Source organism: Talpa occidentalis, unplaced genomic scaffold (assembly GCF_014898055.3).
Source record: "Talpa occidentalis isolate TD23 unplaced genomic scaffold, MPIMG_talOcc4v2.1 talOcc4.2, whole genome shotgun sequence".
NCBI classification, from domain to species: domain Eukaryota; kingdom Metazoa; phylum Chordata; class Mammalia; order Eulipotyphla; family Talpidae; genus Talpa; species Talpa occidentalis.
In genome coordinates, this window is record NW_023602073.1 from 15,099,631 (window position 1) to 15,126,537 (window position 26,907).

The window sequence follows — 26,907 nt, forward strand, 5'->3', positions numbered from 1 at the left end:
TGGGTGCATCATTTTGTAAAGCTTCAGTCCCCTTCTTATGACTAGGGATACAAGCAGAAATGGATGTTTAAAAAGGAAGTCCTCAAGCTGACATTGTCCCCCTTTTCTGACTCATTCACTCATCTATGAACTCATTCATCTATTCAACAACTGTTTATTGAACATTAGTATGTGCTGTATATTGTTTTAGTGAATAAAATAAGACAAATACCCTGCCCATGAGAAGCTTACGCTTTAGGAAAGTAGCCAATGAAAAGTGAGGAAATGAGCAAAATAGAGAATTCAGTGAGTGATAGAGTAAGTGCTAAGAAAGGGGGAAAGCAGGAGTGGAGATAGGCCCCAGAAGAAGGGGTGAATTTCAATGTTAGGAAGATGATGGAGGAAGGACTCACTGAAAAAGAAGCATTGAAGCAAGGGAACAAAGGAGGAGCAAGTCAAATTGCTCTTTGGGGAGGAACCTTCTAGCAGAGGGAAAAGCCAGTGTACAAGAAACATCCCTGCAAAGTCCTGGAATAAGTGGGAACCCGTGGGTGTCGGAGCCTACTGTTTTCGCTTCCAGCTCTGCTCGACATCCATGGGTTCCCTGATGCTAAGAAATTGAAAACTAAATATAATGATCTGTTGTCTTAACAATCTCTGCCTACAGTCCTTATAATATTACTTCTTTTTTTCTTACTCTCAGGAATGAAGTCTGCTTTCAAAATTAAAAAGTATAAACAGTTCATGCATCATAGAGGAGAAAAAGAAGCAGTAATCTCAATAGAAGCTACAAATACATTTCAAAATTCAATTTATATTCCTGTGTTTTGATTTTTTAAGCTCAAGAGAACAGAAAGAAAATTTGTTAAGATAACAAAATATATCTATTTTAAATGAAGAACCAACTTCACTATGTAAAAGGAAAACTGAGTAATGTCGTGAAGAAAAAAGGAATACATTTATTCCTTATTCAAGTTTGTTCTGGCAATTCTGTTAAAGACATGAGTCCATGGTTGGGAGGAGGTTGGTGGTGGAGATAAAAATATCGAAGGAGGGGAAACCAAATTGCTATTATTAATTTCAGGTGATGTTATTGTCGACTTGAGAAACAAATAGACAACCTATAAAATTCCCAAAACAATAGCTTAGCTATAGTTCTTTTCAGGAAAAAAACAAACAAACAAACAAAAAAAACCTATATTATAAGCCAGACAGGCTCAGGTGACAACTGGAAGAAATAACAAGATGCCAATGTTCATGGAAAACTCAAGAACCTTGTGCAAATACCTGTAATCAGAAGATCACCAAGATCATCTTGGTCAAGTAAAACATATTATGACACCACTTTATGGACAATATCCCTCCTTAAACAGGTGGATAGTGGGGAGAGTTCTGAATAGGACAAGATATACTCTATCCAAAAGGGAATTTAAAAAGAGCAAGAGAACCCTCAAGGGGAAAGTGCTGAACGGAGAGGCCAGAGAGGATCAGAAACCACACTAATGCTGACTGGAAATTAGTTAGATGTAAGGGACCTCAGTCTGGGTTTGTAGAATGCAGGAGATTTTCTCATAAACAAAAGTTAAAATTAAACCATAAATCAGATAAATTTCTTTCATTTGGTAATGGAATAACTAAAGATTTTAGGTAATCATTTACTTTTGGAAGAGAAAATTTTGTAAACATTAAAGAATGATTCTAGAGATTATTTGAAGGGAATGAGGATGCTGCACTCCACCTCAAGGTAAGTCTTCAGTCTTTTCCCCTTAATATTCTGCTTTTGAGATGATTGATGGGGCTTTTGCCTTGAGAAAAATGGAAGGGTGTCATTTTTCCTGTCTTGGAGTAGAACTTGTTGGGTTGACCAGAGAATACCTTTATCCTGAGATACTTCTGAAAAACAAGGAAAAGCCACTTTTATTTTAAATAAGCAACCCAGAAAACTAGGGATAAAATCATCTGATAGCTGCAGAGAACATATATGAAATATTTTAATCTGAAGGCGAAACGGTATTTTAGAGTACATTTTATCTTATTTTTTCCAGATAAAATACTTATTATTGATTTTCTTTTTATTTATTTTTACATCATTGTTTATTTTTAAGCAATGTTTGCTTCCCCCACCTCCCCATCCTGCCCCTGGTGTAGTCCCCATAGAATTTTAGAGTATATTTTAAAGGGTTACCATCACATAATATTGGAAATGGGCTAAATTACCTGCTGCACAATATTTATATGTCATGTTTGTTTTTGAGTGTTGTAGAAAAAGAATTTGCTGATAACAAAATGCTCAACTTGGGCAGAAAAAGATAGTCAGCAGCACTTTATAAAAACAGAGTAGAACTTTCCAGTGAATTTTGTTTGGGAGGAAGTAAACACAGTGAAATCCCATATTTGCAAAGTGATTAACAGGTGAAGATTTGGGGTGCAAAGGAATTTTTTTGCAGCTAAGATTAAGACCCACTTGGTATGTTACTCATCCATAGAAAGTACTCAGTGTAGAAACTAAATTAACAGAATTTTGAGCCCTGGAGAATTCTGCATGATACCTTAAAGTTCATTCCCATTCTACAATGAGCTCTCAAATAGCAGAACAACATACACGTTAATGCGAATGAAATAGTCTCAGAGTCAGTCTCGGCTAGGGACACTGAGTAAATTCATCTAAGAGTGGCTTAATGTCTTTGCCATTTCCTCCTCATTTACTTAATCTCTAAATATGGGGATAAGGGAGATGCCTTTCAAGTTACAGTTCTACCCAAGCTATAAATTCATACACGTGATATCTACTTGGCAATGTCCCATCTGCTGAGACTAACAGATACTTCAAACCCAACATATCAAAGGTGATCTCTTCTTTTGCTTCTGGAAAGCTGTTCTCCCACTCACTTTCCCTTCATCATTGAACACAATGCCACTGACTCATTTGCTCAAGTCACCCATCAATTAGATGTCTCTAAATGGTCCCTCCTCTCCCTCTTCCTCACCCCATACCCACCTCATTGCAATGTTGATGAATTCTGTCTTCAAAACAAATTCCAAGTGGGGTCTCTTTTACCGTGATCACTGTGCCAGGTCTCCACCAACACTTACACAGGTGACTACAAGAGCCACCTCTGTATTCTCTTGGTTCTTCCTCCAAATAGAACATGAACGACACAGTGGCCGGTCCTGCCCTCCATATGCTTTATTGACCCCTGCATAGTGTTGTCTTGGCTACTACTTTGATTTTAACTAACATCATGACCTTGCTCACTCTGCCCTGGCCACAACATTTACTTTCTACCTGGGGAAAAAAAAAAAAAAAAAGGACAAACAGGACCTCCCCTGTGGCGCAGCAGGTTGAGCGCAGCGCTGTGAAGCTGTCAGCAGCCTCTGCAACTCCGGTTCGATTCCCAGCTGGCCAGGGATAATCCCACATGGCTCAGCAGACCTCTCCTGTCTCGCCCGTTGCTCCCCTCAGCAGTGTGCTTCGGTCCTTCTGCCTGTTGTTCTCCCCATTCTGTCTCTGGTGAATCCTCTCACCCTCCCATGTCTCTGTCCTGTACCTCAGCTATTGCATAAATTAAAAAAAAAAAAAAGAAAAACAGGACAAACATACTGGTTCCATTGCCTGGAACGCTGTTCCCCAGAGCTGCTTCCCTGTCATCGTTCCCATGACAGCCAATAGAACCTTTTCCTTCAACCAGTGTCAGAATAATTGTTAGAGGTGGAAAGGAATTGCTCTCTGCTTCTGATGCTAGTTTTCAGCCACCCTCATTCTTCTCGGTTTCTCATAGCAAATGTCACTCATTGCTTTCAGTCAGTTGTGCATCTTATGAAGGCTCTGCTGGAGTGAAGGAGGAGTAGAAGATGACAGTAGAGTGAAGTTGGTCTTTTCTGGGTCAAGATTACCTAGACCATTCAGTCTTTTGTACTCCCTTGTGGATTTCAGCTGTGTTGGCTCCTTTTCTTTGAATAAAGTCATTGAAACCTTGAAAGGGGTTGCATGGAATCTGTATATTGCTTTGTTAAGACAGCCATTCTAACCATGATAATTCTCCCCATCCACGAGAAGGGAATATCTCTCCATTCTTTGTGTTTTCTTATTTATTTTACAGTGACTTATAGTTTTCCTTGTACAGGTTTTCCACCTTTTCTTTTCAGTTTAGTGTTAGAAATTTAATTACTTTTATGTGACTATAGATGGGATTATATTATGATGTCTTTCTCTTCTATCTTGTTTCTATACACTCGCACAAGTGATTTTTTAAAACTGGTTCTTAGAACCTGCCAAATGTGACTGTAGGTGATGCTTGTGGAGGTGGAGAGTGCAGTGTGGAGGGATCCCAATGAACTGCAGTGGAAGACTCGGGTGCCTTGGTGATGGGTGTGGTGTGGAGACATACACTGAAGGAGAATGTAAATGAGGAATAGTTACTTCAAGTAAAGATATAATCATAACCCACAAAATTATGTCTACATATGGACATTTACATAGTAGATATTTCGATAATAAAAACACTTTCAAAAATGAGTAGACATTAACGAATACCCAAGGTATTTGCTGATGGAGAGGAGAAAGGCATGGGATACAAAGGACAGTGGGGGAATATAAAACAAAACAAGGACATTCTCTTAAAAAACACAGCACAGTTATACAATTAGAAATCTACTACTACTATAATACTGTAATTAAGTCAACACACCAGCTCCCACAGCGATGTCATTTATATCAAAAGAAAAATGCTTGTTCCTTTCATGACCCAATCAGAGATCACATGTTGCATTTACTTCAATGCCTCTTTATCTGACCTGGATTCAGTTCCTCAGTCGCTCTAGTCCTCATGACCTTGACCTTTTTGCAGATCTGAGGTCAGTTATTTTGTGGCATTCAGGTTTTTTAAATATATTTTCCAGTAAATAGATTCAAGATATTCATTCTTGGCAGAAGAACCACAGAAGTGAGTTGGTGCCTTTCTCTGTGTTTCATATCAAGCGTCACAGATGTTAATTTATCCCATTAATGGTGGTATTAAAAATGAATGTTTGATGAAGAGGTACATTGGGTGAGGTTTGGGGGTCCTGAGCACAGGATCTTCTGTCCCTGGGGAGTTGGGTTTGCCACCCTTCTGAGACATGCATGTGATGCAAACTCTAAAACTCTTGTAAAAATTATTAAAAAATAAAAGGTGTTTGCCTTTCTTATCTTGTATATAATGATGCTTATAATAGACAGCTTTTCATATAATTTAATCCACTGGAATCCCATAGATAAACTTCAGTGGTAGGTAAGAGGTGGCTTATATATAAATATAGACTATTATATATTTGGTAATCATTAAGGTTTTATTTAAAAAATTCAAAGACTGGGCCTCTCTGGTGGCTCAGAGTTGAGTGCTGGTTTGTGAAGCTGCCTCTGCAGCGCCAGTTTGATCCCTGAACATTGGGCGAGGGTCCCACATGGCATGCAGACCTCTCCTGACGCCCACTGCTCCCCTCAGCAGTGTATTTTGTCAGTCTGTCTGTTCTGCTCCCTGCTCTGGCTCTAGTGAATTCCCTCACCCTCCCGCAATTCTGACTATACCCAGTACTTGTATAAATAAATAAATAAATCTTTTTAAAAAAGAAAAAGTAAAATTAAAAAAAAAAATTCAAAGACTGTTATCAAGTTTTACCATCCAGTTGCTGCCATATCAGTTGAGAGACATGGGAATGCAGAACTGGAAAGAATACTGTAATTCAGCAGGGTAATCCAGAACAGTCCAGGGCAATCCCTCATTAAAGAGGCAGAGATGAAGAGGCAGGGTAACTGGGACCTTCCCAAAGCCACACAGTTATCCAGTGAGAGAGTCTGGATGACAAAGCAAGTTTTTTGAACCCTAACTTAACACTATTCCCAACAACAAAGCATTTCCCCCAATGCTTGGAAGACTTGGTGTTATGTCACATATATGATACTCCCTTCTCTCTGTTTGCTCTTGTGTTGTTTTATTTCAGTAGTTAAACTCTGGTAACTGGGAGAAGAGAAGCAGCATGTCTACTAGAGAAGAAGCCATGGCAACAGAGGGAGAGGCTTCTGAAGGTGTGACCTTAAGCGTGACTCCAGCACAAACGCCCAAGAAAGGTAAAATCATATACTGGTCATAGATAAATCTTGGTCTATATCACTTTCTTTTCTTGACAAATACTGTATCTTTTTGCTACTCCCAAGAGTCAAGAACTCTACACAAATGAAAACCAATTTGTTGATAATTATTTAATGTATTAAGAGAACTTTGGACATTACAGAGAACAGGTAGATAAGTCATTATTTATAGATGAAGGAAAAATCACAGAGTAGATGGTCTGGGAGAAAATAGGAAACCAGGGCCTCCCCGATGGCACAGCAGTTGAGCACTGGCGCAGCCTCTGCAGTACCAGTTGGATCCCCCGCCACAGGGCGAGGGTCCCACGTGGCGCGCAGACCTCTCCTGCCGCCCGCTGCTCCCCTCAGCAATGTATTTCATCAGTCTGCCTGTTCTACTCACCGCTCTGGCTCTGGTGAATTCTCTCACCCTCCCATGCCTCTGACTGACCAGTGCTTGTATAAATAAATAAATAAATCATAAAAAAAAGCCCAAAAAAATAGGAAACCGGTCTTGGTCTTTCTGCTTCTAAGTCCCTGAGGACATCCCTTTAGATCTCCCTGCTCATGTTTGATTCAGGTCTGCTCAGAGAACCACTTTCCCTCTACAGCAGCACAGAGGGTTGCTTTTCCTCCTCCTCTCATCCATATTACAACTTACAGTTTTTGCTATACTATGTCATAGAGAAACTCTTGCTTAAACATGCAATAGCAGAGTCTATAATTTCAAGGAGAAGTATGTGAAACAGCAAAATAGACAGTATTAATGTGGAAAAAATGAAACATATGAATGGCATTGAAATGAAAAATGCATGTGGGAATTGATACTTTGACAATGATATTGGCATTCATGCCAATAACGCTAGCAATCTATTCCTCTATTGATCTGCAGAGATTGAACATCAGCAATCATGAGGGAAAGAGAGACTGAAGAATTCAAAATTCATGCAAATTATGGGGAATAGGTAAATTTCAGAATTTTTGATGCAAATATAACAAACTTTTTTAAAGAAAAAAGTCATCATCAAAAAACCATTTAAGATCAGAGGAAGTTGTCATAAAGTTGTCCCTTTTTAAACAGAAAAATCATGTTCTATTATATTCACTAGAAAACATTGGTAAGATTTTTAAGGAACAGAAAATGCTTATTTATCTTGTGCAAAAGAAATCCAAATAATTTATGGATCTTCATACTTAAAGATGTTGGAGTTTAGCTCCTCTCCACTTGAGTGAGGTCTGTACTTGTGGCTTTTCCCGGGACACAGTGTGGACAGGGAGGAAAAAGAAGGCGCTTCATAGTAGAGAGACCTGAAAAATTCTACTGCAAAACAGGTCATCAAACTCCATGGCAACAATATGAATCATGGTGCTAACACTCAAACTTAATATGCTCTGATGGGAGAGCATCAGTACCCTTCTATATTCTTCTTCTTGATAACATGTAAGCTCAGTTTAACCGTGAAAAACAGTGAGAAATGCCAAGTAACAGACATTCCACACAATACCTCACTGGTACTCTTCTAAGTGGGCGAGCTCACCAACATGAAGAAGGTCTGAAAAACTTGTAGGCAAAAGTAGCCCAAAGGTGACATGACAATGAAATATGCTCTGGTGTCCTGAATGGTGCTGAGGGACAGAAGGAAGACACACACCTAAGATGTGACGATGTCTGAAGATGAAGTGTGGCATGAGTTTGTGTAAGTTCATTCGTTGTGACAAGTGTACCAAGCTTATGCCAAATTGTAGTAATAGCAGAAAGTGAATGTGCAGTATACAGACTTGCACTAGTTCCATAAGTGTGAAGCTTCTTTGAATAAGACTTACTAGGAAAAGTAAGATGGCTAAGGGACTGATCACAAAAATCTACAAAGAGCTGATGAGACTCAACAAAAACAAAGTAAATAATCCAGTCCAAAAATGGGCAGAAGAGCTAAAAAGAAACTTCTCCAAAGAGGAAACGCAAATGGCCAACAGGCATATGAAAAATGTGCAACATCACTTGTAACCAGGGACATGCAAATCAAAACTACAATGATATACCATATTACACCAATGAAAATGGCACATATTAAAAAACTAGCAACAACAAATATTGGTGAGGATGCGGAGAAAAAGGAATTGCTTGTGGGAGTGCAAACTGGTCCAACCACTATGGAAAGCTGTGTGGAGATTCCTCAACCTACTAAAGATAGAGCTTCCATATGATCCAGCAATTCCACTCCTAGGTATTTACCCAGAGGACACAGAAATTAATTAATTAATTAATCAACTCCAAGGGGCACCTGCACCCCTATGTTTATAGCAGCACTATTTACAATAGCTCAGCTATGGAAACAATCCAAATGCCCAAAAATAGATGACTGGATCAAGAAGATGGGGTACATATACACAATGGAATATTACTGAGCAGTCAAAAACTCCCTCTCTTTACAAAGCTACCTGGCCAAAAAACATACATGCATGCACAAACTACATCTTAAGCTTTTATAAATAATAATGTGACATTTTTGTTAATGTATTTGCAAAATAAATCCTGTGTTTTCATTAAAACGTATTATTAAGAGTTCATTCTAAAATGTAAAGGTAGTTTCATATCATCAGTTAATAATTATAATGAAGTCCTATGAACTTATTTAATACTCACTGAACTGCTTTGAGAAAGTTCTATCTTTAACCCCATTTGAAGGATGAAAAATGAAGCCATGAGAACTCAGTGACTTTGCCCAAAAACACACAGAAGAAAATTAAATTGGAGGGTCCAAATGTCTGACATCAGGATTAAAATATTTTTGATAAAACTCATGCATTTGCGTCAAAAATGAAATACAGGAAAAAGATAGCTTGCCGCATAAAGGTACCAATCCCATCCACAACCAGCAGTTGGAGTCATTGAAAATCAGTCTCAGTGACTCTGACATGGCAGGTGTGCCCCCTCTCAACCTTCCTATTTCCATTTTTTAAAAATGCCAATGAATAAAATTACCAGAAAATAACATAAATGCTACAAAGGGCAAAAACACAACCATTTTTCCCATTGGTTGCACATAAGGGTATGTGCGTGGTGGCAGCTTTTTATTCCTATCTAAATCCAAAGGATAAAACAAATCAAAATGGTTAAGAAAAGGACTTATTTATGAAAACAGACATAGACACTTTAAACATTTGGACTTCAGTGGAGATAATTGTAAAATTCTGCCTTGGGAGAAAAATAGACGTGAATGCAAGGGGCATCATCCTGGTTCTTGGCTCAGAGAAGGCAAAGTTTAAATGTAGTGATCCTTCTTAGATTATTCTGCCCAATGAATATGGGGGAGATCCAAATTTCACTGTTAACTTTTGTGCTTGGGGAATGGGAGAGTCTCAAATAAAGGCTCCCAGAAACAAACTCACATTGGGGTCTGGCTGTTAACTCCTACCAAGAGTGTCCTTACACAACAGGAAACAATACTGGCCACTCCACCTGCATTGCTCCGTGGCAGAAGCCAGAATGTGCAGCACCCACAAGCCATGAGGACAGGACAATGCAATCAACCCTTCAGCTCCTGTCCATCTCTATCTGCACACAACTCTGGGATCACCACAGGGCTCTCATGCAACACTGGCACATTTTGTGCAAGGCTAGCTAAAAATTTAAAGATGATGTTGATGTGCTTCTATTCTCTACCTCACCCACCATTAAAGTCTCATCACCCAGCCCCCAAAATACTATGTTCCCTGCTCATAAATGGCATCACCTACATCCCAGCCTCTCAGGTAGGAAACTTGGGAAGGCAATGTTGGAAATGAGGTGATCCTGCAACAACACCATTGCAGCATGGAGGGTGCAAAATAAAGCAGCTTCTTATTGACTTTCTGTGCTTTCCCCACTCAGGCTGTTGCTCAGCCCGATATGGGCTGGCCTTCATCATGCTTCTCTGTAACTTTTCAATGTTCACACAACAAATGAATTTTAGCATCGCCATGCCAGCTATGGTGAACAACACAGCCCGGCCCAGCCAACCCAATGCCTCCACAGACGTGCCTCCTACTGACGCCCCAGATAGCAGGAATGAAACTCCACAGGAACTCAAGGCAGTGGTAAGTTGAATGAGACTGTGGACTGTTTCTTCAATTCAAATGGTTTAAAAAGAAGCTTATTTATTGAGTATCTAATATGTTCCAGGAATTATATAGAACAAAATATCTAGGGAGCTTATATCCCTATTTAATGTCTATGTGTTAGCATCGATTCACCTAGAATGAAGGAAACTGATTCTGTCATTCAGTGCACATAAATTCTTCCCCTAAAATGGTGAAAATATCTACATAGAAGTTTCACAGATTTAAATGCTCTCCACTTTTTTCACCTTATTTTTATTATCTTGGAGATGCTGCTCATTTATAGGATTCTTTCTTTTTAGGCTCTGATTTTAATTGGTAAGTTATCTGGGGAGGCAGGGAAATTGTGAACGGGGAAAGATTAGGTTGAATTTCTCTCTCTCTCTCTCTCTCTCTCTCTCTCTCTCTCTCTCTCTCTCTCTCTATCTCTCTCTCCCACTTTCACTCTCTCTCTCTCTCTCTCTCTCTCTCTCTCTCTCTCTGCTTGATAGAATTGTTGGATTAGAGGAATTGAGAGTAAGGAAAAGAAACTGCCAGTTATTACCATTTTCTGCCTCTTAGTCCAAAGATTAACAGTAGTGCAGTAGTGTGCTGTCTTCATCTAGGCTCCTGTCTATGACTGGAATCCTGAGATCCAGGGAATCATCCTCAGCGCACTCAACTATGGCACAATCTTGGCGCCAATCCCTAGTGGCTATGTGGCTGGAATATTTGGAGCCAAGTACGTGGTTGGTGCTGGCTTGGTCATTTCCTCAGTCCTGACCCCCTTCTGTCCACTGGCAGCTGATACTGGAGTGACCTTGCTCATTGTCCTTCGGGTTGTCCAAGGCATAGCCCAGGTACCAAGATTTTTACTGTGAGTAGATCATGGGTTCCAAATTGACCTCAGATACTAAGAAGGAAACTTTTATTTTTATTTTACAGACCATGGTATTAACAGGTCAGTTTTCAATTTGGGTCAAATGGGCTCCCCCAGTGGAAAGGAGTCAGCTCATCACCATTGCTCAATCAGGTAACTGGCACCCTAATTGTCAGCCCTGTGCTGCATCACCAGACAGCTGCTGAGTGGAGGAGCGGGAAGTGAAAGCAGGTTGTCTGGATTTTAGCTTTTATCACTAATCTCTGGGAACTCATCTTGGTTGAGTTTCAATCTGTAGGAGGCATAGAGAGTCCCAAGCCTGACGCCCTCATGTGAAATACCCTGACTTCTTCTGTAGGAACATTACTGGGAAGCTTCGTCATCCTCTCTGTCGGAGGCCTCCTCTGCGACACCATAGGATGGCCTTATGTCTTCTATATCTTTGGTGAGTTTGTGCTCCTCTGCCTCAGAATTTTGTTTTAGGACAGAGAATGCTGGGTGTGCTTTCTTGATCCAAGTCATCTCTGGTTTACCAAATTCTAACAGATTTGTATTTTTTAAAGATTTATTTCTTTATGGAGACAAGAGCTGGGGTATAGCCCAGAGGTGTGGGGGATGAGAGGATTCTCCAGAGACAGGGCAGGGAACAGAACAGGCAGATTGACTGAAGTTCACTGCTGAGGGGAGCAGCAGGCCAGTCAGGAGAGATCTGCTGCACCATGTGGGTTGATCCCTGAGGGCCAGCAAATTGAACTCATGCTGCAGAAGCTGCTGATTGCTTCATAGATTGAGTCTTAACCTCTTGTGCCACCAGGGAGGCCCTGTAGAGATATTTTTTTAACGGAAATTTGTTGCAGCAAGGCAACACCACACTGACAAAGAAACGGGTGTCGTGGAGCAAACTGTTCTAGCAGGATGCTACCAAGAAGGCAGAACCTTGCCTTTTTATGGAGGGAGTGATTATGCAGAGTATTACTTATGGCCGGAGGACAAAGAGAAAAAAGGCAGGAAGAAGGAATACATGTTTAGGTTAACTGCACTTTAGGAGAGAGGAGTCTGCGAATGCCATTCAGATTTACAGCCCAGTTTTCTTGCCCAAAATTAGAGACCAAAATCAGACTTTCTGACCTTGGCTTCTGGTACCCATCTTGTTAACAAGGCATTCCACTGATGTCTCTCTGGGCACAAAGTTACATACCAGTCAGCGGCTCCCCAGGCATTCCCAGTCCTGCCTGGTGACATATGTTCATTGTCACAGGAGATTAAGCATCTTTCTCTTGTTTAACTTAAAAGACGCCTCTGCAGGGTCAGGAGTGAATTGATTGGTTGGGCCTAATGGGCTTTGTGCACATAAGGCTGAACTGCATAGCCCATATGGCGGCGTACGCAGTTCTTTCATTCTAGCAGACCCACAGAAGTGGATAATGTCAGACCTCATCATGAGATGCTGCAAATCACATTTAAGTTTAGGGAACTCGAGTGTGTAGCTAAAATAACTGGATGGCTTTAGAGGCATCATCACATTCCCTCCTGTTTCTAAATTCAACCCAAAAAGGACGCCTCCTGGATTGCTTCATAAGCTATTGATAAGGTTATCTTGGTAGGAATGTATTTTTAGACAGGCTTACTTATTTCATATGTGTTTTACATTCTCTTAATATTAATTAGAAAATTGTGGGAATGAGACATAATCATAGGTAAAAATACCTAGTAGAGTAGAGAATCAGCCAATAGAGGCTGCAGGGCAGGGCAGACAACGTGAGGCTCAGAAGTGGGTAAAATACACAGAGACAAAAATTTTCAAAGTCACACTGAGTATTCTCAAAGTAGTATCCTACTACTTTGCAATAGTGTCCATACACAGTCATGGATGGAACAGTTGACCTGTTTTTGACTAATGTTTGAGGTTATGTATTTTTATAATATTCTCTGAAATCCTACATGCAACCTGCCTAATCTGGTGGGACCTGGAGGTTCAATCTATTGGTGTTTTCATTATAGGATGGTGCTCTTATTTCATGGGTTTTATTTATCAGGTCATATTTTCAAGAAGAAAATATGTTAAGTGTGACCACTATGGCACATGAATCTACCAGTGTTCTGTCCTAGAAATTTCAAATAGAATGGGAAACAAATAATATTCAAGTGATCGGAGAAGCTGCTATGCTCATGGTTTTGAGAAACAGCAATAGCATGTTTAAGACAGGAACTCACTAAATACCCATGGAATCTTTTAACATCCTACCTTTTCAATATACACCAGTGCCGATTTTCACATCTATCCCTGCACACTTGATTTTGGGTTTTTTGTTGAGAACATTGTGCTTTGTATTCTTTTTTTAAAAAAATATTTTTTTCATTTTTATACAGGAACTGGGGTACAGTGCAGAGGCGCGCGGGAGGGTGAGAGGATTCACCAGAGACAGAGTGGGGAGCAGAACAGGCAGACTGACCAAAATACATTGCTGAGGGGAGCAGCGGGCGAGACAGGAGAGGTCTGCCATGCCATATGGATATCTCCATGGCTGGTCAGGAATCGAACCCACTCTGTGGGACTGTGGACAGCTTCACAGCACTGTGCTCAACCCTCTGCACCACTGGGGAGACCCTGTGCTTTGTATTCTTAAACTCTCAAAATCTAGCAAAAATCTTGGTGTTTGGGTTGCTCTGTATTTGTGAAGGATGTGTCATCCTCAGCCAAGCAAGTGAAGAGAGTTCTTAGCTATTCTTAAGGAGCTAAAAAGGGACTTTTTAGATGAATCATGCTTTCACACACTACCAATAATGCTGTGTTGTCAAATTCAGAATAATGTATCTATTAGAGAAAATCATTCTGTTAAGGATTAGTTACAAATTTACGAATTTCCCGGGTAATCAGTTGCACATATCCTGGGTGATCACTTGCACATATGCCTGCTGCTAAGTCTTCAGTGCCAGAGGTAGTTATGGAAGGACTTAATGATGGAAGGAACTTTGCAGAAGTATGACAGGGAAGAGGAATCCTTCCACACTTCGATGTGAGAATTTTGTCAAGCAAGCAGGGTAAGCTCACCATTATTTCTAACAATGAGTTATAGCCTTATTAATGGTGCATTTCAAAACTGCCCCAACACTGCTTTAAAACAAATGATTTATCATGCTCAGTGAAATAAGTCAGAAAGAAAAAGAAAAATACCGGATGGTCTCACATAGCAGGAATTTAGAAAACCTAAATAAGGGACCAGGAAAAAGACTAATACAAAGTAAAAATCAAAATCAACAAGCAACTATAAACCAGAGACACAATATGGGGTAGGGGGAGGGACAGGGAGAGGAAGGATTAGGGTCAAAAGAATGGGGGGGGTCCAACTGTATGGGGAATATAACCAAAATGAAAATGCATACATTGTGCAAAAATGAAAAATGTAATAATTATACAAAATAAAATAAAATATATATATAAATAAAACAAATGATTTATTCTCCTACTTCTGGACAGCTCTGTTCTCTGTGTCTTGTATCTGCCTTGGACAATGGGTAACCTGGAACATGTTCTTCCTATGACAATGGCTAAGACTTTGGAAGAAAATTGAAAACAATATAGTGGTTCTTCAAACCTAAAAAAGCAAGTAATATGTTTGACCAAGGTCAAAATCAAGTTCTGGGAAAGTCCTCTCCACCAGTGATAGGTGCATGCTAGACTATGGATGAGGGCAGAGTAGAAACTGGTGTCATTGTGTGAACTACAAGATTCATCCCAGGTTAAAGTCAAATTGAAACATTCCAATCCAGTACTAATTGGACCCTCTTCTCCCAGGTGGAATGGACTGTGCCTGTTCTTTGCTCTGGTTTCTTCTTGTCTATGAGGACCCTGTGACTCATCCATTTATCAGCACTGGTGAGAAGGAATACATCGTGGCTTCCCTGGCTGAACAGGTGCACTGAGCAACTCCTCTGTCATCTCCATGTCTGTCTGCTTGTGTTGGAGGTGAGATGTGCAGTGGAGCAAAGCTTCTGTCTTCTAATGGAGGGGGCACTGTCATGTGCTTTCTTCTAGGGCAGTTCTCCAGGCTGGTCTGTTCCCATTAAGGCTATGGTCAAATCCCTGCCACTGTGGGCCATTTTAGTGTCTGCATTCTGCATATACTGGCGTAATTACATCATAATAGCATACATGCCAACATACATCAACACTGTGCTTGAAGCTAATTTCAGATATGTAAGTACAGTGAAATTCATTCTTTTCCTCCATTTAAATGCTTCTTTATAGAATCCTCTATCTGTTATTTGGTCCAAAAATCAAGGATTGGGCCCAGGATGGTCAGGGAGGATATGCAACCTGGCTCTCTTGCATTTTCATTCAGGAGATTTTGAATCACTGAAAAGAAACCTTCTGCTTAATTAAAAGAGAGTGTTATGGTTCTAGGTCACTCATATTCACAGAATGTCACATTTCTTAACACACCTAAGGAAAAATATTACATTTAATCCAAACAATAACTCCAGTCAATCACTCTGTTGCAGATAAGCAACAACGTTTAATAAAATTGTGTTCATCTTTAAGAAGACTGTGACATAGAAGCTAAAAACACTCTGAAAGTAAGGCATGATCTTATATAAAAACTTGTGGGAATATTTTAAGACAAAACATTTCTTTCAAGTTAAACACATACAAACTAAGTGCACATATGTGTACAGCTCTCTGATTTTTCCACTCAATGAACAGATTGTTGATTGGCTAACAGGAGCCTTTATTTCTTGCTAAATGGATGTTCTAAGACTAGGGAGGGGGGTATAGATTTCACTGAGAGGGACAATTCACCTGGTCATTAAATTATTGCTTTTCTCACCCTTTGGACTCAAAAGCAGTGTCCCCAGGGTGACTGGGCTCCCTGGTGAAACATTGGAACTGGGTAACAGAGAACTGGCTTCTTAGCACTGGTCAGAGACTGGGGTTCCTGCAGCAAGGAGGCTGGGGTGCTGCGATCAGTAAGTCCAAAGACAGGGGTACGAGGACCAGAAGCAGCTAAAAAACAGAACACAGGCCAGGGAGTGAGAAAACAAGACATCTAGAGAGCTAGGGCATCAGAATGAGAAAGGGGTGTCCTACGGCTGTTGTTGGGGATGATCTGTCTCTGAAATGAGGCCACGTTCATGTGGGCTCTCACCCTCAGACACCGAGGCTGAGGAGGACCTGATGGGAGTGATTGGAAAAAGAGTTGAGAACTCAGCACCTTCCCTGCATGGGAAGTCAAGAGACCTGGACTCGTTGCTCTCAGGGTAATTTCTCACTAAGTCACGTGACCTCGATGGTCTCAGTTTACTCATCCATTACATGAACAGCTTGGACCAGGTCAGAGTGACATGCTCATTGTCTGGATTATGTAAACCAAGGGGGGGTCCCCCGTCCTCATTTTCTTTATCAGTCATTTAAAATAGAAGCTGAATTGCTAATTACAGGGTTCCCCATTTTAAAATCTCTTTTAAAATATAAAAAGGCAGAGTGGAACATCTTGCTGTCTTCCTGTTCCCAATCTCCCCTGTTCTCCCAGCCCACTCCACACATAAAGTTTTTATGAGTGTCTCAGAACTTTTCCCATTGTGCCTTTTTGAGAATCCAAGCCTACACAAATGAATAGTGTTCTCCAAACCATTTTTCAAAGATTTATTTCTCTATGCATAAAAGAACTGGGGTGCAGGCCAGAGATGCAGGAGGGTGAGAGGACTCACCAGAGACAGAGTGGGGAACAGAACAGGCAGACTGACTGAAAGAAACTGCTGAGGGGAGCAGCAGGCAAGACAGGAGAGGTCTGCTGTGCTGTGTGGGTAGCTCCATGGCCTGGATCGCACTCCTGCCGCAGTGGCTGTGATAGCGCCACAGATTGCATCTTAACCCCTTGCGCCACCAGGAAGCCCCTCTCCAACCATTTTAACAAAATCTTTACATACACATGTTTCCTTTTCTGTAGATTTTGTATTCATATATTAACCCATTTTTGTACCAACTTTTATTCCATTAAACATCTTTTTTCCAGGGAAAATTTATATATGCAGGAAGAATAAGTCATTTTTACCCCTCAAATTGAATTTTATGAATCTTTTTTCTGCAATATATTTTCTTGCAGAAAATATATTGACTCATACCAGCAACGTGGAATTTGTGTTAGAGGAAAGAGCATGTAATGAATAACCCCAGATCTAGACATTCTCTCCACAGCTCTGTCTCAATACTGTGGGGGATGATGACCTGTCCCTAACTCGTCTCCTCCCCAGAGTGGGATCATGTCAGCTCTGCCACTATGTGTTGCCTTTCCCACCTTTATCCTTGGAGGTCAACTCGCTGGTTTTCTCCACTCCAGAAAAATCCTTAGACTCAACACTATCAGGAAACTCTTTACTGCCTTAGGTAAGAATGGAGGTGAATGGAGGGGTATGTGGGGGGCACCCAGGGGCCTCCTGTTCACTGTTTGTCCTCCTGCTAGGGGTTCTCATCCCATGTGGACTCCACCTGCTCCTGCCCTGGGTGAGATCCAGCCACAGCACCACCCTTGCCTTCTTGATCCTGATTTCCGCCATCCGCAACCTGTGTGAAGTAGGAGTTCTTCTCAACATGGTGGATATTGCTCCTCGGTAGGAACTCTGCTTTGTCCTCATAGAAACTCAATTCAGGTGCAGCGACTTCAACTTGCTCCGACACATGGATCAAATATGAGTGACATGTGAGACAGGTCACAGGAATTGTCAGTACCATCTCCAGATTCGAACTCATTCCTGGGAAGACCCAAAGATGTTCTACCATTTTCAACTTAGTTTTTTAGGTGAAAATGGGAGTAGACAGTGGCCACAGAAGAGCCCAATGAGAGGAGACTCCCAATGATCTCTGTTTGTAGGGCATCAGCTGTCACATAGGGTGGGTGCCTGAAAGGACTTGGAAACGCCACAAGCCTAGCTCACGGAAAGTGATTGCAGGCAAAGGGCGGGGACAGGAAGAGGAACACTTACCTTGATATAGGTGAATATCAGAGGTCAATGAACTTTACCCTATAACTGCCAGAGACATTTCACAATAAAGAAAACACACTCATCTCAAATAATGCAGCAATATTTGTGAGAAATACCTTTTCTCAGGGGAGCCATGTTTTTTAATGAGAGGTTTTTTATATTATAGGAGAGAGATATTTTATACACAAAACCTAGATTCTGGAAGATGAGGCTCCATAGCAGTGTCTTAGGAACATAAGCCAGCTACATGGCCCTAATCTGTATATTTTGTATAAACATGTAAAGAAGTTAGTACAGGTGACCCCTTGGAAGTCTCTGAACCCAGCGCAGGGTCCTACTAATCCTATCAGGACATTACATTCAGGTTTGGTCCAGGGTCACACAGCCGCAGGCATCCTCAGAGATCCACAGAGTTGTAACAGATGAGCTGAGAGTAACCTCTTATTTCCAGTGAATGTTCTCTCTGTCTCTCTCTCTCTCACAGGTACAGTGCCTTTCTCAGGGGACTATCACAAATATTTTCTTTCTTAGCTGGAGCCATCTCTCCCGCCGTCACTGGCTATTTCATAAATCAGGTGAGAAACTGTTCTCATGAAATAATCATAGACCAAATCTGTATTGTCACCCAGTAGAAGTCAGACTAAGAGTATTTTCATTCCCTCCTCAATGTGGCTTTCACAGCTTGTGAAACCCAAGTTTGTGAGGGGAAGCTACCACTGGTTCAAGTGTGGAGTACAGGAGAATGTACAATTTTATAGCTTATGCTTTCTGAGATTTTAGAAGATGCATTTCTCATGCTACTCTGCAAATTTTCTAGAAATATTCTTGGCATTTCTTATGATGACAAAAAATGTTGAGTGACAAAAATAATTTCCTTTAAGGAATTACAGTTTATCTCTTGACATTTTATGTCCCTTCTCTGCCAGTTCCTTGAAGAGAGGTAAGTGACTTGATGAGAGAGCCTATGGCCTGGGTATTGTAGAGCATCTGTGGTATAAGCATCTGTCAATTGTGCACATGGGTTTTGAGCATTCTACTCATTCCTTCCACCAATCCTAAGGAACTGGGTTGAGATGCACAAGGAAAATGCTGAAAAGTAAGTCACACTTTAATAGTTACCTTAGTTATTTGTCCATGTAGTCCATGATCACTCTGTAATCCAGCAGAAGCCCTGGAATGATGTGATCAAAAAAAGTTTTACCTACAGTTGCTCCCTTGACCCTCCTGCATAGAAATTTTATCTTCAGTGTAGAGCAGACAAATCACAATGCATACAATCTGGCAACATTTTGATGGTGGCATCTGCATGAATCCATCTGCCAGATGCCTATAGGAACTATAGAAGTTTACCTGCATTATATTTAGGACAGATCATATACCTACTGACAGAAAATACTTTCTGACAACTGTTGGGAAGGGTTTCAAAAATACCGTTTTTCCCAAGAAACCATCTTCTTAGGTGCCCAGAGGGTGAGTTCATGAGAATAATTCAAAAGTGGCTTGGGAGCCTCTATAGCCAGTATAGACCAATGGTTGAGCCCTAGTCCTATTTTTCTCTCTTCCTCATAAAAATCCCCCATCCTTTTGGATCCATATCTGTATCTCTGTCTCAAGTGTGGCTCTTTGAGTTCACAAAGGCCGTTAGTTAAATTGAAGGACAACACAATGTATTGGGGGAAAATACTGTGATGAGTCCAAACTTGTGGGGGTAAATGATGAATTCACAAGAGAATGAGTGGAGAACAGAACAAGCAATTTATTGAAATATACTGCTAAGAGAAACAGCAGGTGGGAGTGAGAGTTCTGTGCATGAAGGACTTGGGGGTCCCTTTTTCAACCTGTTTCCCAGGCGTCTCATGAGTAGGGAGTTCATTTGGGCAAGTTAGTTCTGGGATGACTGGTCTTGGGAGCTGACCTTTGACACAGAATGTATGCTGGCCCTGCTTCTGCATTCATAGTCAAAGTGATCAGTCTTAGGGCCTGGTTCTCACATTACCTGGTTCTCAATTACCTTTGTCTTCTGAGGTGTCCCCTGATGCGGCCCTGTGTTTACAGTATGACTACAGACTGAGGGAGCAGAACAGATTCTAAAAAATCTATGACCTGCTTCCTATTTTTCATAGGTTGCCCTGGGGAAGATAGGAAACCCCGTTGCTTCTACAATATTCCAAACTCTTGGACTCTTCCAGAAGCATAGTGGCTATCTGAATATTTGAGAGCTGATTTGCCTTTTGCCAATTTGGAGGCCTTTCATACAGATTCCATCTGCTGAGCTGAATGTGCCTCAGTCAAATTGTATTTTCAATGATTAACACCTCAGAAATGACAGTGCAACCAGATTTGTATTTTCTGGATGAATCTCACCGGTATTAGCATCTCTAATCCAAACAAAGACAGAATTAGTTCTTGAAGCTTCATGTAAATTGTTTTTGGGATTTAAGGGAATCAATTAGTTGCATACAATTATGGTATTATTCAGCTTCCTTAAGTTTATCTGGCATCAAAACACTGATTCAAGCTATTATACTTAAGAATAATTGTTTTTAGAGAGAGTAGGATTAGCTCATGTGAAGTAGACCAGTTTGCTGAGTAACACTATGTGTGCTGTGAGGTTGGGATCACTTCAGCAGAGTGTGGTGCATTTAGAAAACAAGATGTATGCACCCGTCAAAGGTGCTTCTGTAGTTCAGCACCAAGAATTTGCTGCAGATATGGTTCTTAGGCAGGAGGGCAAGTCTCCATTGAGAATAAGAGCCCTAAGGGCCACTGGAGATTTCCATCTTGAGTTCATACCCCAGAGGCTTTACAAAGAGGGGAAATGATTTCTCCTAGCTTGCATGCCCCAGTGCTGGGGCTCCAGTTAAGGTTTATTTTAGTGTTGACACTGCTGTTTCATGGAGAAGTTTATTACCACCACCATTTGTACTGTTTCCTCACTCTGAGAAAAGAATCTTGGAAAATAATGGCATGCAAGACAGGAAGAGAAGCTCCTGAATGGATCAGAGCCCTCATGGGAATCCCTTGAATTTCTGCTTGGGCTTCCCCTAATGAAAATGATTGTAGAAGTGAACAGATTCCCTTTAGCTCCTTGGAGCAGTAGCTTTGTAAGTTTTTTTTTTATTTTTTTTAAAGATTTATTTATACATACAAGAGCTCGGGGTGTAAGCCAGAGGTGTCAGTGGGGGGTGGTGTGGGGGGATGAGAGGATTCACCAGAGACTGAGCGGGGAGCACAACAGGAGGACTGATTGAAATACACTGCTGGTGAGACAGGAGAGGTCTACACTTCTGTGTGGGCTAGTTCCCTTCTGGAGATTAAACTCATGTTGCAGTGGCTGTTGATAGCTTCATAGTGCTGAGACTTAACCTCTTGTGCCACCAGGGAGGCCCAGCTTTATCAATTTAGTCTCAAAAACTGAGTCAGAAACTTCTTCAAGATCTCAGTGCTCCTTTGGTAATCTTTCTTCAGGTACTGTGATGTTTTGCATTAATAGTCTAAGTATGGCTTTGTTACTTATTTATTTTTACTGATGTGCCATTGGTTTATCACATTGTGATTTACAGGTATAGGATCTCCCCCTTCAGATGTTGTTACTATATCACATTACTCATCAAAACATCTTTAGTCCTCCACTACAGTCCAGTATTTCAACAGGGTGGTCCCCAGGAAAAGGGGAATTTCCATGTCCCCTGCCCCACCCAAGAAAGTGTGGAGCTGAGCTAGGAGGAGGAAAAGCTGGAGAGGAGAAGGAAAAGGAAGGATGAAAAATGGGGAGCCAGAAAGAGACCTGGAGGAGGCACATGGAGCAGAGAGACCCGTGAAGAAGCTGCACTTGCTTCTTGGTCTTGGACTGGAGGAAATAGATGTGGGTGAGAGACCCAAGGGTAGGTTTTCAGTGGCAACTTCTATCTTGATTTTGATTTTGCTCTTTTCCTCCCAGACTTGTGTGGCCATTCTGTCCCTTTCCTATGGTCCCCACCAGGAGGTGCCTTAGACTTGTGGCAGGCTTCTGGCCTCTGGCCCTACTTTGAGCCAACCCTGTTTCACTGAACATTTACCCACAAGAGGATGGGTACTTAGGGTGCTTGATTTGGAAGCTTTATTCTTTGTTTTTTGCTTTGTTGCATGCTAATGTATTAAAGTTCCTTTCTACTAATAGTTTCATACACTAGAGTATGTTTTTGTCTTGATGCTGCAGATGGCAGAACCTATTTAGAGCAGGAAGTTTTAGGGGTTCTGGGATGCCCCTCACCCTGCCCTGTAACAGTATGCCCTTATTTTTATTTATAATCTTTGCTATTTAATTTTTTTGCAAGCAATATTGGTTTACATCATTGTTTGTGGTTTAGAGGTATATAATTTCCCCTAACATGCTCTTTTAAACCCAAGGTTCTGTGTTCTGTTTAGAAATCTCCGACTTTGACACATCTGGCCATGAGGTAGTGGGCTATCCCTATCTCTGTTTAATCATTTGGGTAAGTTGCAGGTTCATAATTTTGGTGGCTCTTTTTCCTTGGCTTTGAATATTTTAGGTAATTTCCCAGCTATAAAGACCAACATGTTGGTGAGTATTGATACCAAGGGCCAGTGCCTGCCACTTTACCAGAGTGGTCAACACCTTCCTACAGAGACTAGTAATGCCTGGTTCATCAGTGGGTCCCTTCGCTGGAAGTCAAAGGATTCAGGTGCAGATTAGAAAAGGTTTTAAATGTTTCCTCAAATTTTTCAAAGAATTCAGCACCGTGTTCATCTTCTTTGTGGTGGCAATTTTGGATTTGGGACTAATTTGTTGTTCTGGAAAAGACATTGAAATTTGTTTCATAAGATTTTTCCTACTTTTTTACAGCTCTGCTTATCTCTCAAGAGCTGTTCCTTGATTGATTCCTCACATTCTGCCTTTTCCATCCATTCTTTAACTTTTGTTTGGGAAACAGCATGTGAATTCGTTGGTATTGATCAGAAAACCCACAATGCTAGCTCTCCAGGAGAAATTCCAGTTTTTTTGAGAATTCTAGTAGATGCTGAGAGGAATTAGGAGATCTTTATTTGGCTCTTCGTTCTACTTATGTCCAAGGGATATAGTCTGAGAATCTAGTGTCTTTACCTTCTACTGGGTGTTGACTCTGCTGAAATGCAGCAGTAATCATTCTGATTTATTTTCTTCTTCTTGGCCTATGGAGAAGGAGGACAATAAACAAGAGCTGCCTCGCCCAGTAGTCCATCAATAATGAGAGGGGAGGTGCTGATAGATTGGGCTCTGGCTTTGTTCAGAAGTGTTTTGTTTTGTTTTTTTAGTTTTAATTTTTCTAATATTAGTAATGGTGTCCAACAAGATGGACATTTTAATTCTGAAGATGTGACCTTATCATTTCTTCTCTTGGAAAGAAACTTGTAGGTATCAGTAAAAATAACTATTCCATTAACCTGTTTTTTTGTTTTGAGGCAGCTCTTGTAGCTGCACCCATAAAGAATTTTGGTAATTCGTAAGTAACCCATTTGGCTTCTTCAAAGAAATGTCCTGTTGGCTAATTCCTCTCACCAAGGAAACTATTACCATATTCCCTCCATAAATGTTGCCCCTAAACCCTGCAAGGGTGGTGATGGGTGGTCATCCCCTGCCCCTCCTGATTTATTGGGTTTTGAAGTCTCATTTCCCATAGTCATCCTTACCTAGCTGACATTCTAGCTGACTTTGTTTGGGATCCATTTGTGGGTATAGTCTGGCACCGTTGGTGTGGCCCAGGGTGGGCTTGGCCTTTACCTGTCTCAGTTTACCTACAACTGCTTCAGTCAACTGTAGGAGCTCAGGGTGCAGAGGAACAACCCTCATGTCACCCTCAGGGGAGCACAAAGATGTGTGAAAATGCTCCCCCTGGAGGACCACTCACTAGTCATCACAGCATCTAGTCCCAGCATCCTCTGCTGGGTTTCTACTTGTGTAGACACACTGGACACGTGGGTCAGCGGGACCACTTGGCCTTTTCCTGTGGAGACATTCAAGGCTGCTCCCATTAGCTTGTCTTCATATTCTAAGCAAATTTTGTCTTTCCAACTCAAACAAAATACCCATACCCACCCCCAAGGGACAGTGCTGCCATTACCTGTTGCCAATGGGACTAGATTTCCACACTGGGAGCTGTCTGATCTGGGATAAATATCCTTAGAAAAGTCAAGGACTGTCAACCAAACCTGGAGCCACATGACCTGGGAGTAGTCACCAGTCACCATGTCAGAGCTGCAAGGAGTTGGATAGATTCAAGGGCCCTTGTTGGAGCCATGCTTTTGGTCTGCTCCCTGCTCCAGGTGTTCAGACAAAGTCTGAGACATGTGAAGTCTCATCTCCTTTTTTTTAAGATTTATTTTATTTATGCATATAAGAACTGGGGTACAGGCCAGAGGTGTAGGGGGTGAGAGGACTCACCAGAGAGAGTGGGGAGCAGAAAAGGCAGATCTACTGAAATACACTGCTGAGGGGAGCAGCAGCCAAGACAGGGAAGGTGTGCTGTGCCATGTGGGTAGCTCCCTGGCTGGTCAGGGATTGAACTCATGCTGCAGTGGCTGCCAATTGCTTGATAGTGCTGTCTTTAACCCTTGTACCACCAGGGAGGCCCCGGAGTGACATCTCTTAATTAAAATAAATTATGTGACTTTATTAAGGAATTGAGGACTCAAGCCTGGGGTTGGCTCCAGGTAGCTTTGGGAAAGTTCTCTAAATTCTGAGCTTCACAATGAAAATTTTATATTGTCTGCAATGAAAATATTTGACGTTGTCAATGATTTTTCTGGGGAAAATATAGGCTGGTGCCCTATAAATATCTCTATTGATGTTGTCTATGCATTGAAGAAAACAAGGACAGTTGTTAAAACTTACCCTGTGGAGTTACTATCTTCTGGGAACTGGGAGTTTTATTTTATAGGAGAAAACATTCTTTGATGTTGACGACTTAGTTCTTGCCCAAAACAGTCCTACTGTACCTTGACTTTTTGGTTGTGCCCCTCCATTGAAACTAAGGATTGGGGTACTTTTAATTGTTGGTTTTAGCTTGCACTTGTAAAGTACAGAGTGGCCATCCATTCTGGTTTGTCTAGATTCCATTTTCCCCAGATGTGTCATATGCCATCTGAATCCTTGAAAGTTCTGTTTAATATAGAAAGAACTGGCCAACTATGAAGATCATTTATGTAAATATCAAATATTTAAAAAATGAACATGATGCTGAGTGAATAACATAGTGAAGGAAAAACCTGTTGCTGGCACTTGTATGCCCATTAGTGGTTATTGTAGACACTCCTCTGACCAACATCACTTGCATGGTTTTTATACATTGGTGTATAGTCTTCCATATTTTAAAATGCTGTTAACTTTGTCAGACTATGAAGAATACACAGCAGATGATTAGATTCTCCTAATAATCTTATTGATACAGTCTTTATGAAGAAAGATATCTGTGACATTCACATGAATATCATTCTTTAGGATTCTTTTGGTATTTTTTACAAGTAATCATGACTATGATGAAGAATACCAGGGTAGTGCAATACCCATAGTGCAATACAATTCAAAACTTTTTTGTTCTTTAAAAATTTAATTCCATACACTGTCAGGAAATGGTTGTTTAAAAGGGAAATTTGCAAACTGACATTGTTTTCCCTATTTTTTACTCACTCATTCATTCATTTATTCATCCATTCAACAGATATTTATTGAACATGAGCATGGGCTAGATATTATTTAAGTGAATAAAAGAAATAAATCCCCTGCCTTCAAAGACTATATTTTAGGAAAATTTACAGGCAAAGAGTAATGTTATGAGTAAAATATATATACATTGAGGAATGGGTGGTAAGTGCTAAGAAAAGAGGAAAGCAGGAATGGAGAAGAAGGCACAGGAGAAGGGGTGATTTTCAATTTTTAATAGGATGATATAGGAAAGACTCGCTGAAAAAGTAGCACTGAAGCAAAGAAGCAATCAAGGAGTGAGAAAATAGCTCTCTGAGGGAAGACTGTTCCACAGTGGAGAAGGTTAATGCATAGTAACATATCTCCTATTCCAGGAACAAGTTGGACGCTCATAGAATTTGTACCAGTTGGAGTTGGGGGCAATAGAACATGGCACCATCTGAGCCTTTCTGATACAGGAGGGAGGATAAGGACTAGGAAACCCTAATAATCTGTAGTTTCCTACCACCAGGACTCTGAATATGGTTGGAGAAATGTCTTCTTCATTGCAGCTGCTATTGACATAGCAGGCCTGGTCATGTACCTCATCCTGGGAAGAGCTGAAGTCCAAGACTGGGCATATGACTGACATTCACCCACTTCTATGCAAACCTAGTGACACCTCATATCCTGTTGCTTAGTTGTAAATCACTTTCCCTCATGGACCTTCCCAGCTCATACTTGCTTATGGGTTAGCCATCCAGTTTGAATTGACTTGCTTCTAGTCTCTTGTTAAAGAACTTGGCTGTGTAATACTGGGAGTTCTGTCTGACTATTTACAAGGGAGGGTTGGAGGAAAGTCTAGTTATTTAACTCTGAGTGCCTGAAAGCATGCGTGTCTGAATTTCCATGTGGTTTCCAGTCTTTCCATTGTTAATGTGACATAATCAGAAATAACTGTCCCCAGTTCTTTGCATGGAGCTCCAAAACCTTTGTTATTTCCTGGCTGATATGTAGGAAGGAGTATATTTTTACATAAAAATTGATTTTAGTTCCTGTCTACTGACACAAGACTTTCTGACAACCTTAGAACTTACTGAGTAATAAGAATGTCTTTTTGTTGTAGAATTGAGATGATTGTTGGCTGAGTCCCTAAGGAGTTTCAGGGTCCTCAGAAAGACCAAAACATGATTAGAAGTTTGGAACTTTTAATATGTCATCCAA

General features: G+C 40.9%; 1 protein-coding gene across 1 annotated transcript; it reads left to right on the top strand.

The window, feature by feature from the left end:
* Positions 1–6,069: 6,069 nt before the first annotated feature.
* LOC119253521 (probable small intestine urate exporter) lies at positions 6,070–26,332 on the top strand. The gene is made up of 11 exons (XM_037521036.1): positions 6,070–6,085; positions 9,957–10,162; positions 10,789–11,022; positions 11,108–11,195; positions 11,401–11,487; positions 14,839–14,957; positions 15,079–15,240; positions 17,295–17,427; positions 17,504–17,651; positions 18,508–18,598; positions 26,216–26,332. Exons 2-11 carry the CDS (start codon positions 9,992–9,994, stop codon positions 26,330–26,332), a joined length of 1,350 nt encoding a protein of 449 aa, XP_037376933.1. The 5' UTR covers positions 6,070–6,085; positions 9,957–9,991.
* Positions 26,333–26,907: the final 575 nt, after the last annotated feature.

Excerpts from the sequence above, each read along its gene's own strand:
- LOC119253521 (XM_037521036.1), top strand. The coding sequence starts at position 9,992 with ATGCTTCTCTGTAACTTTTCAATGTTCACACAACAAATGAATTTTAGC. Across the intron at positions 11,488-14,838 it reads TTATGTCTTCTATATCTTTG|GTGGAATGGACTGTGCCTGT; the intron begins GTGAGTTTGTGC and ends CTCTTCTCCCAG. Across the intron at positions 17,428-17,503 it reads GAAACTCTTTACTGCCTTAG|GGGTTCTCATCCCATGTGGA; the intron begins GTAAGAATGGAG and ends TCCTCCTGCTAG.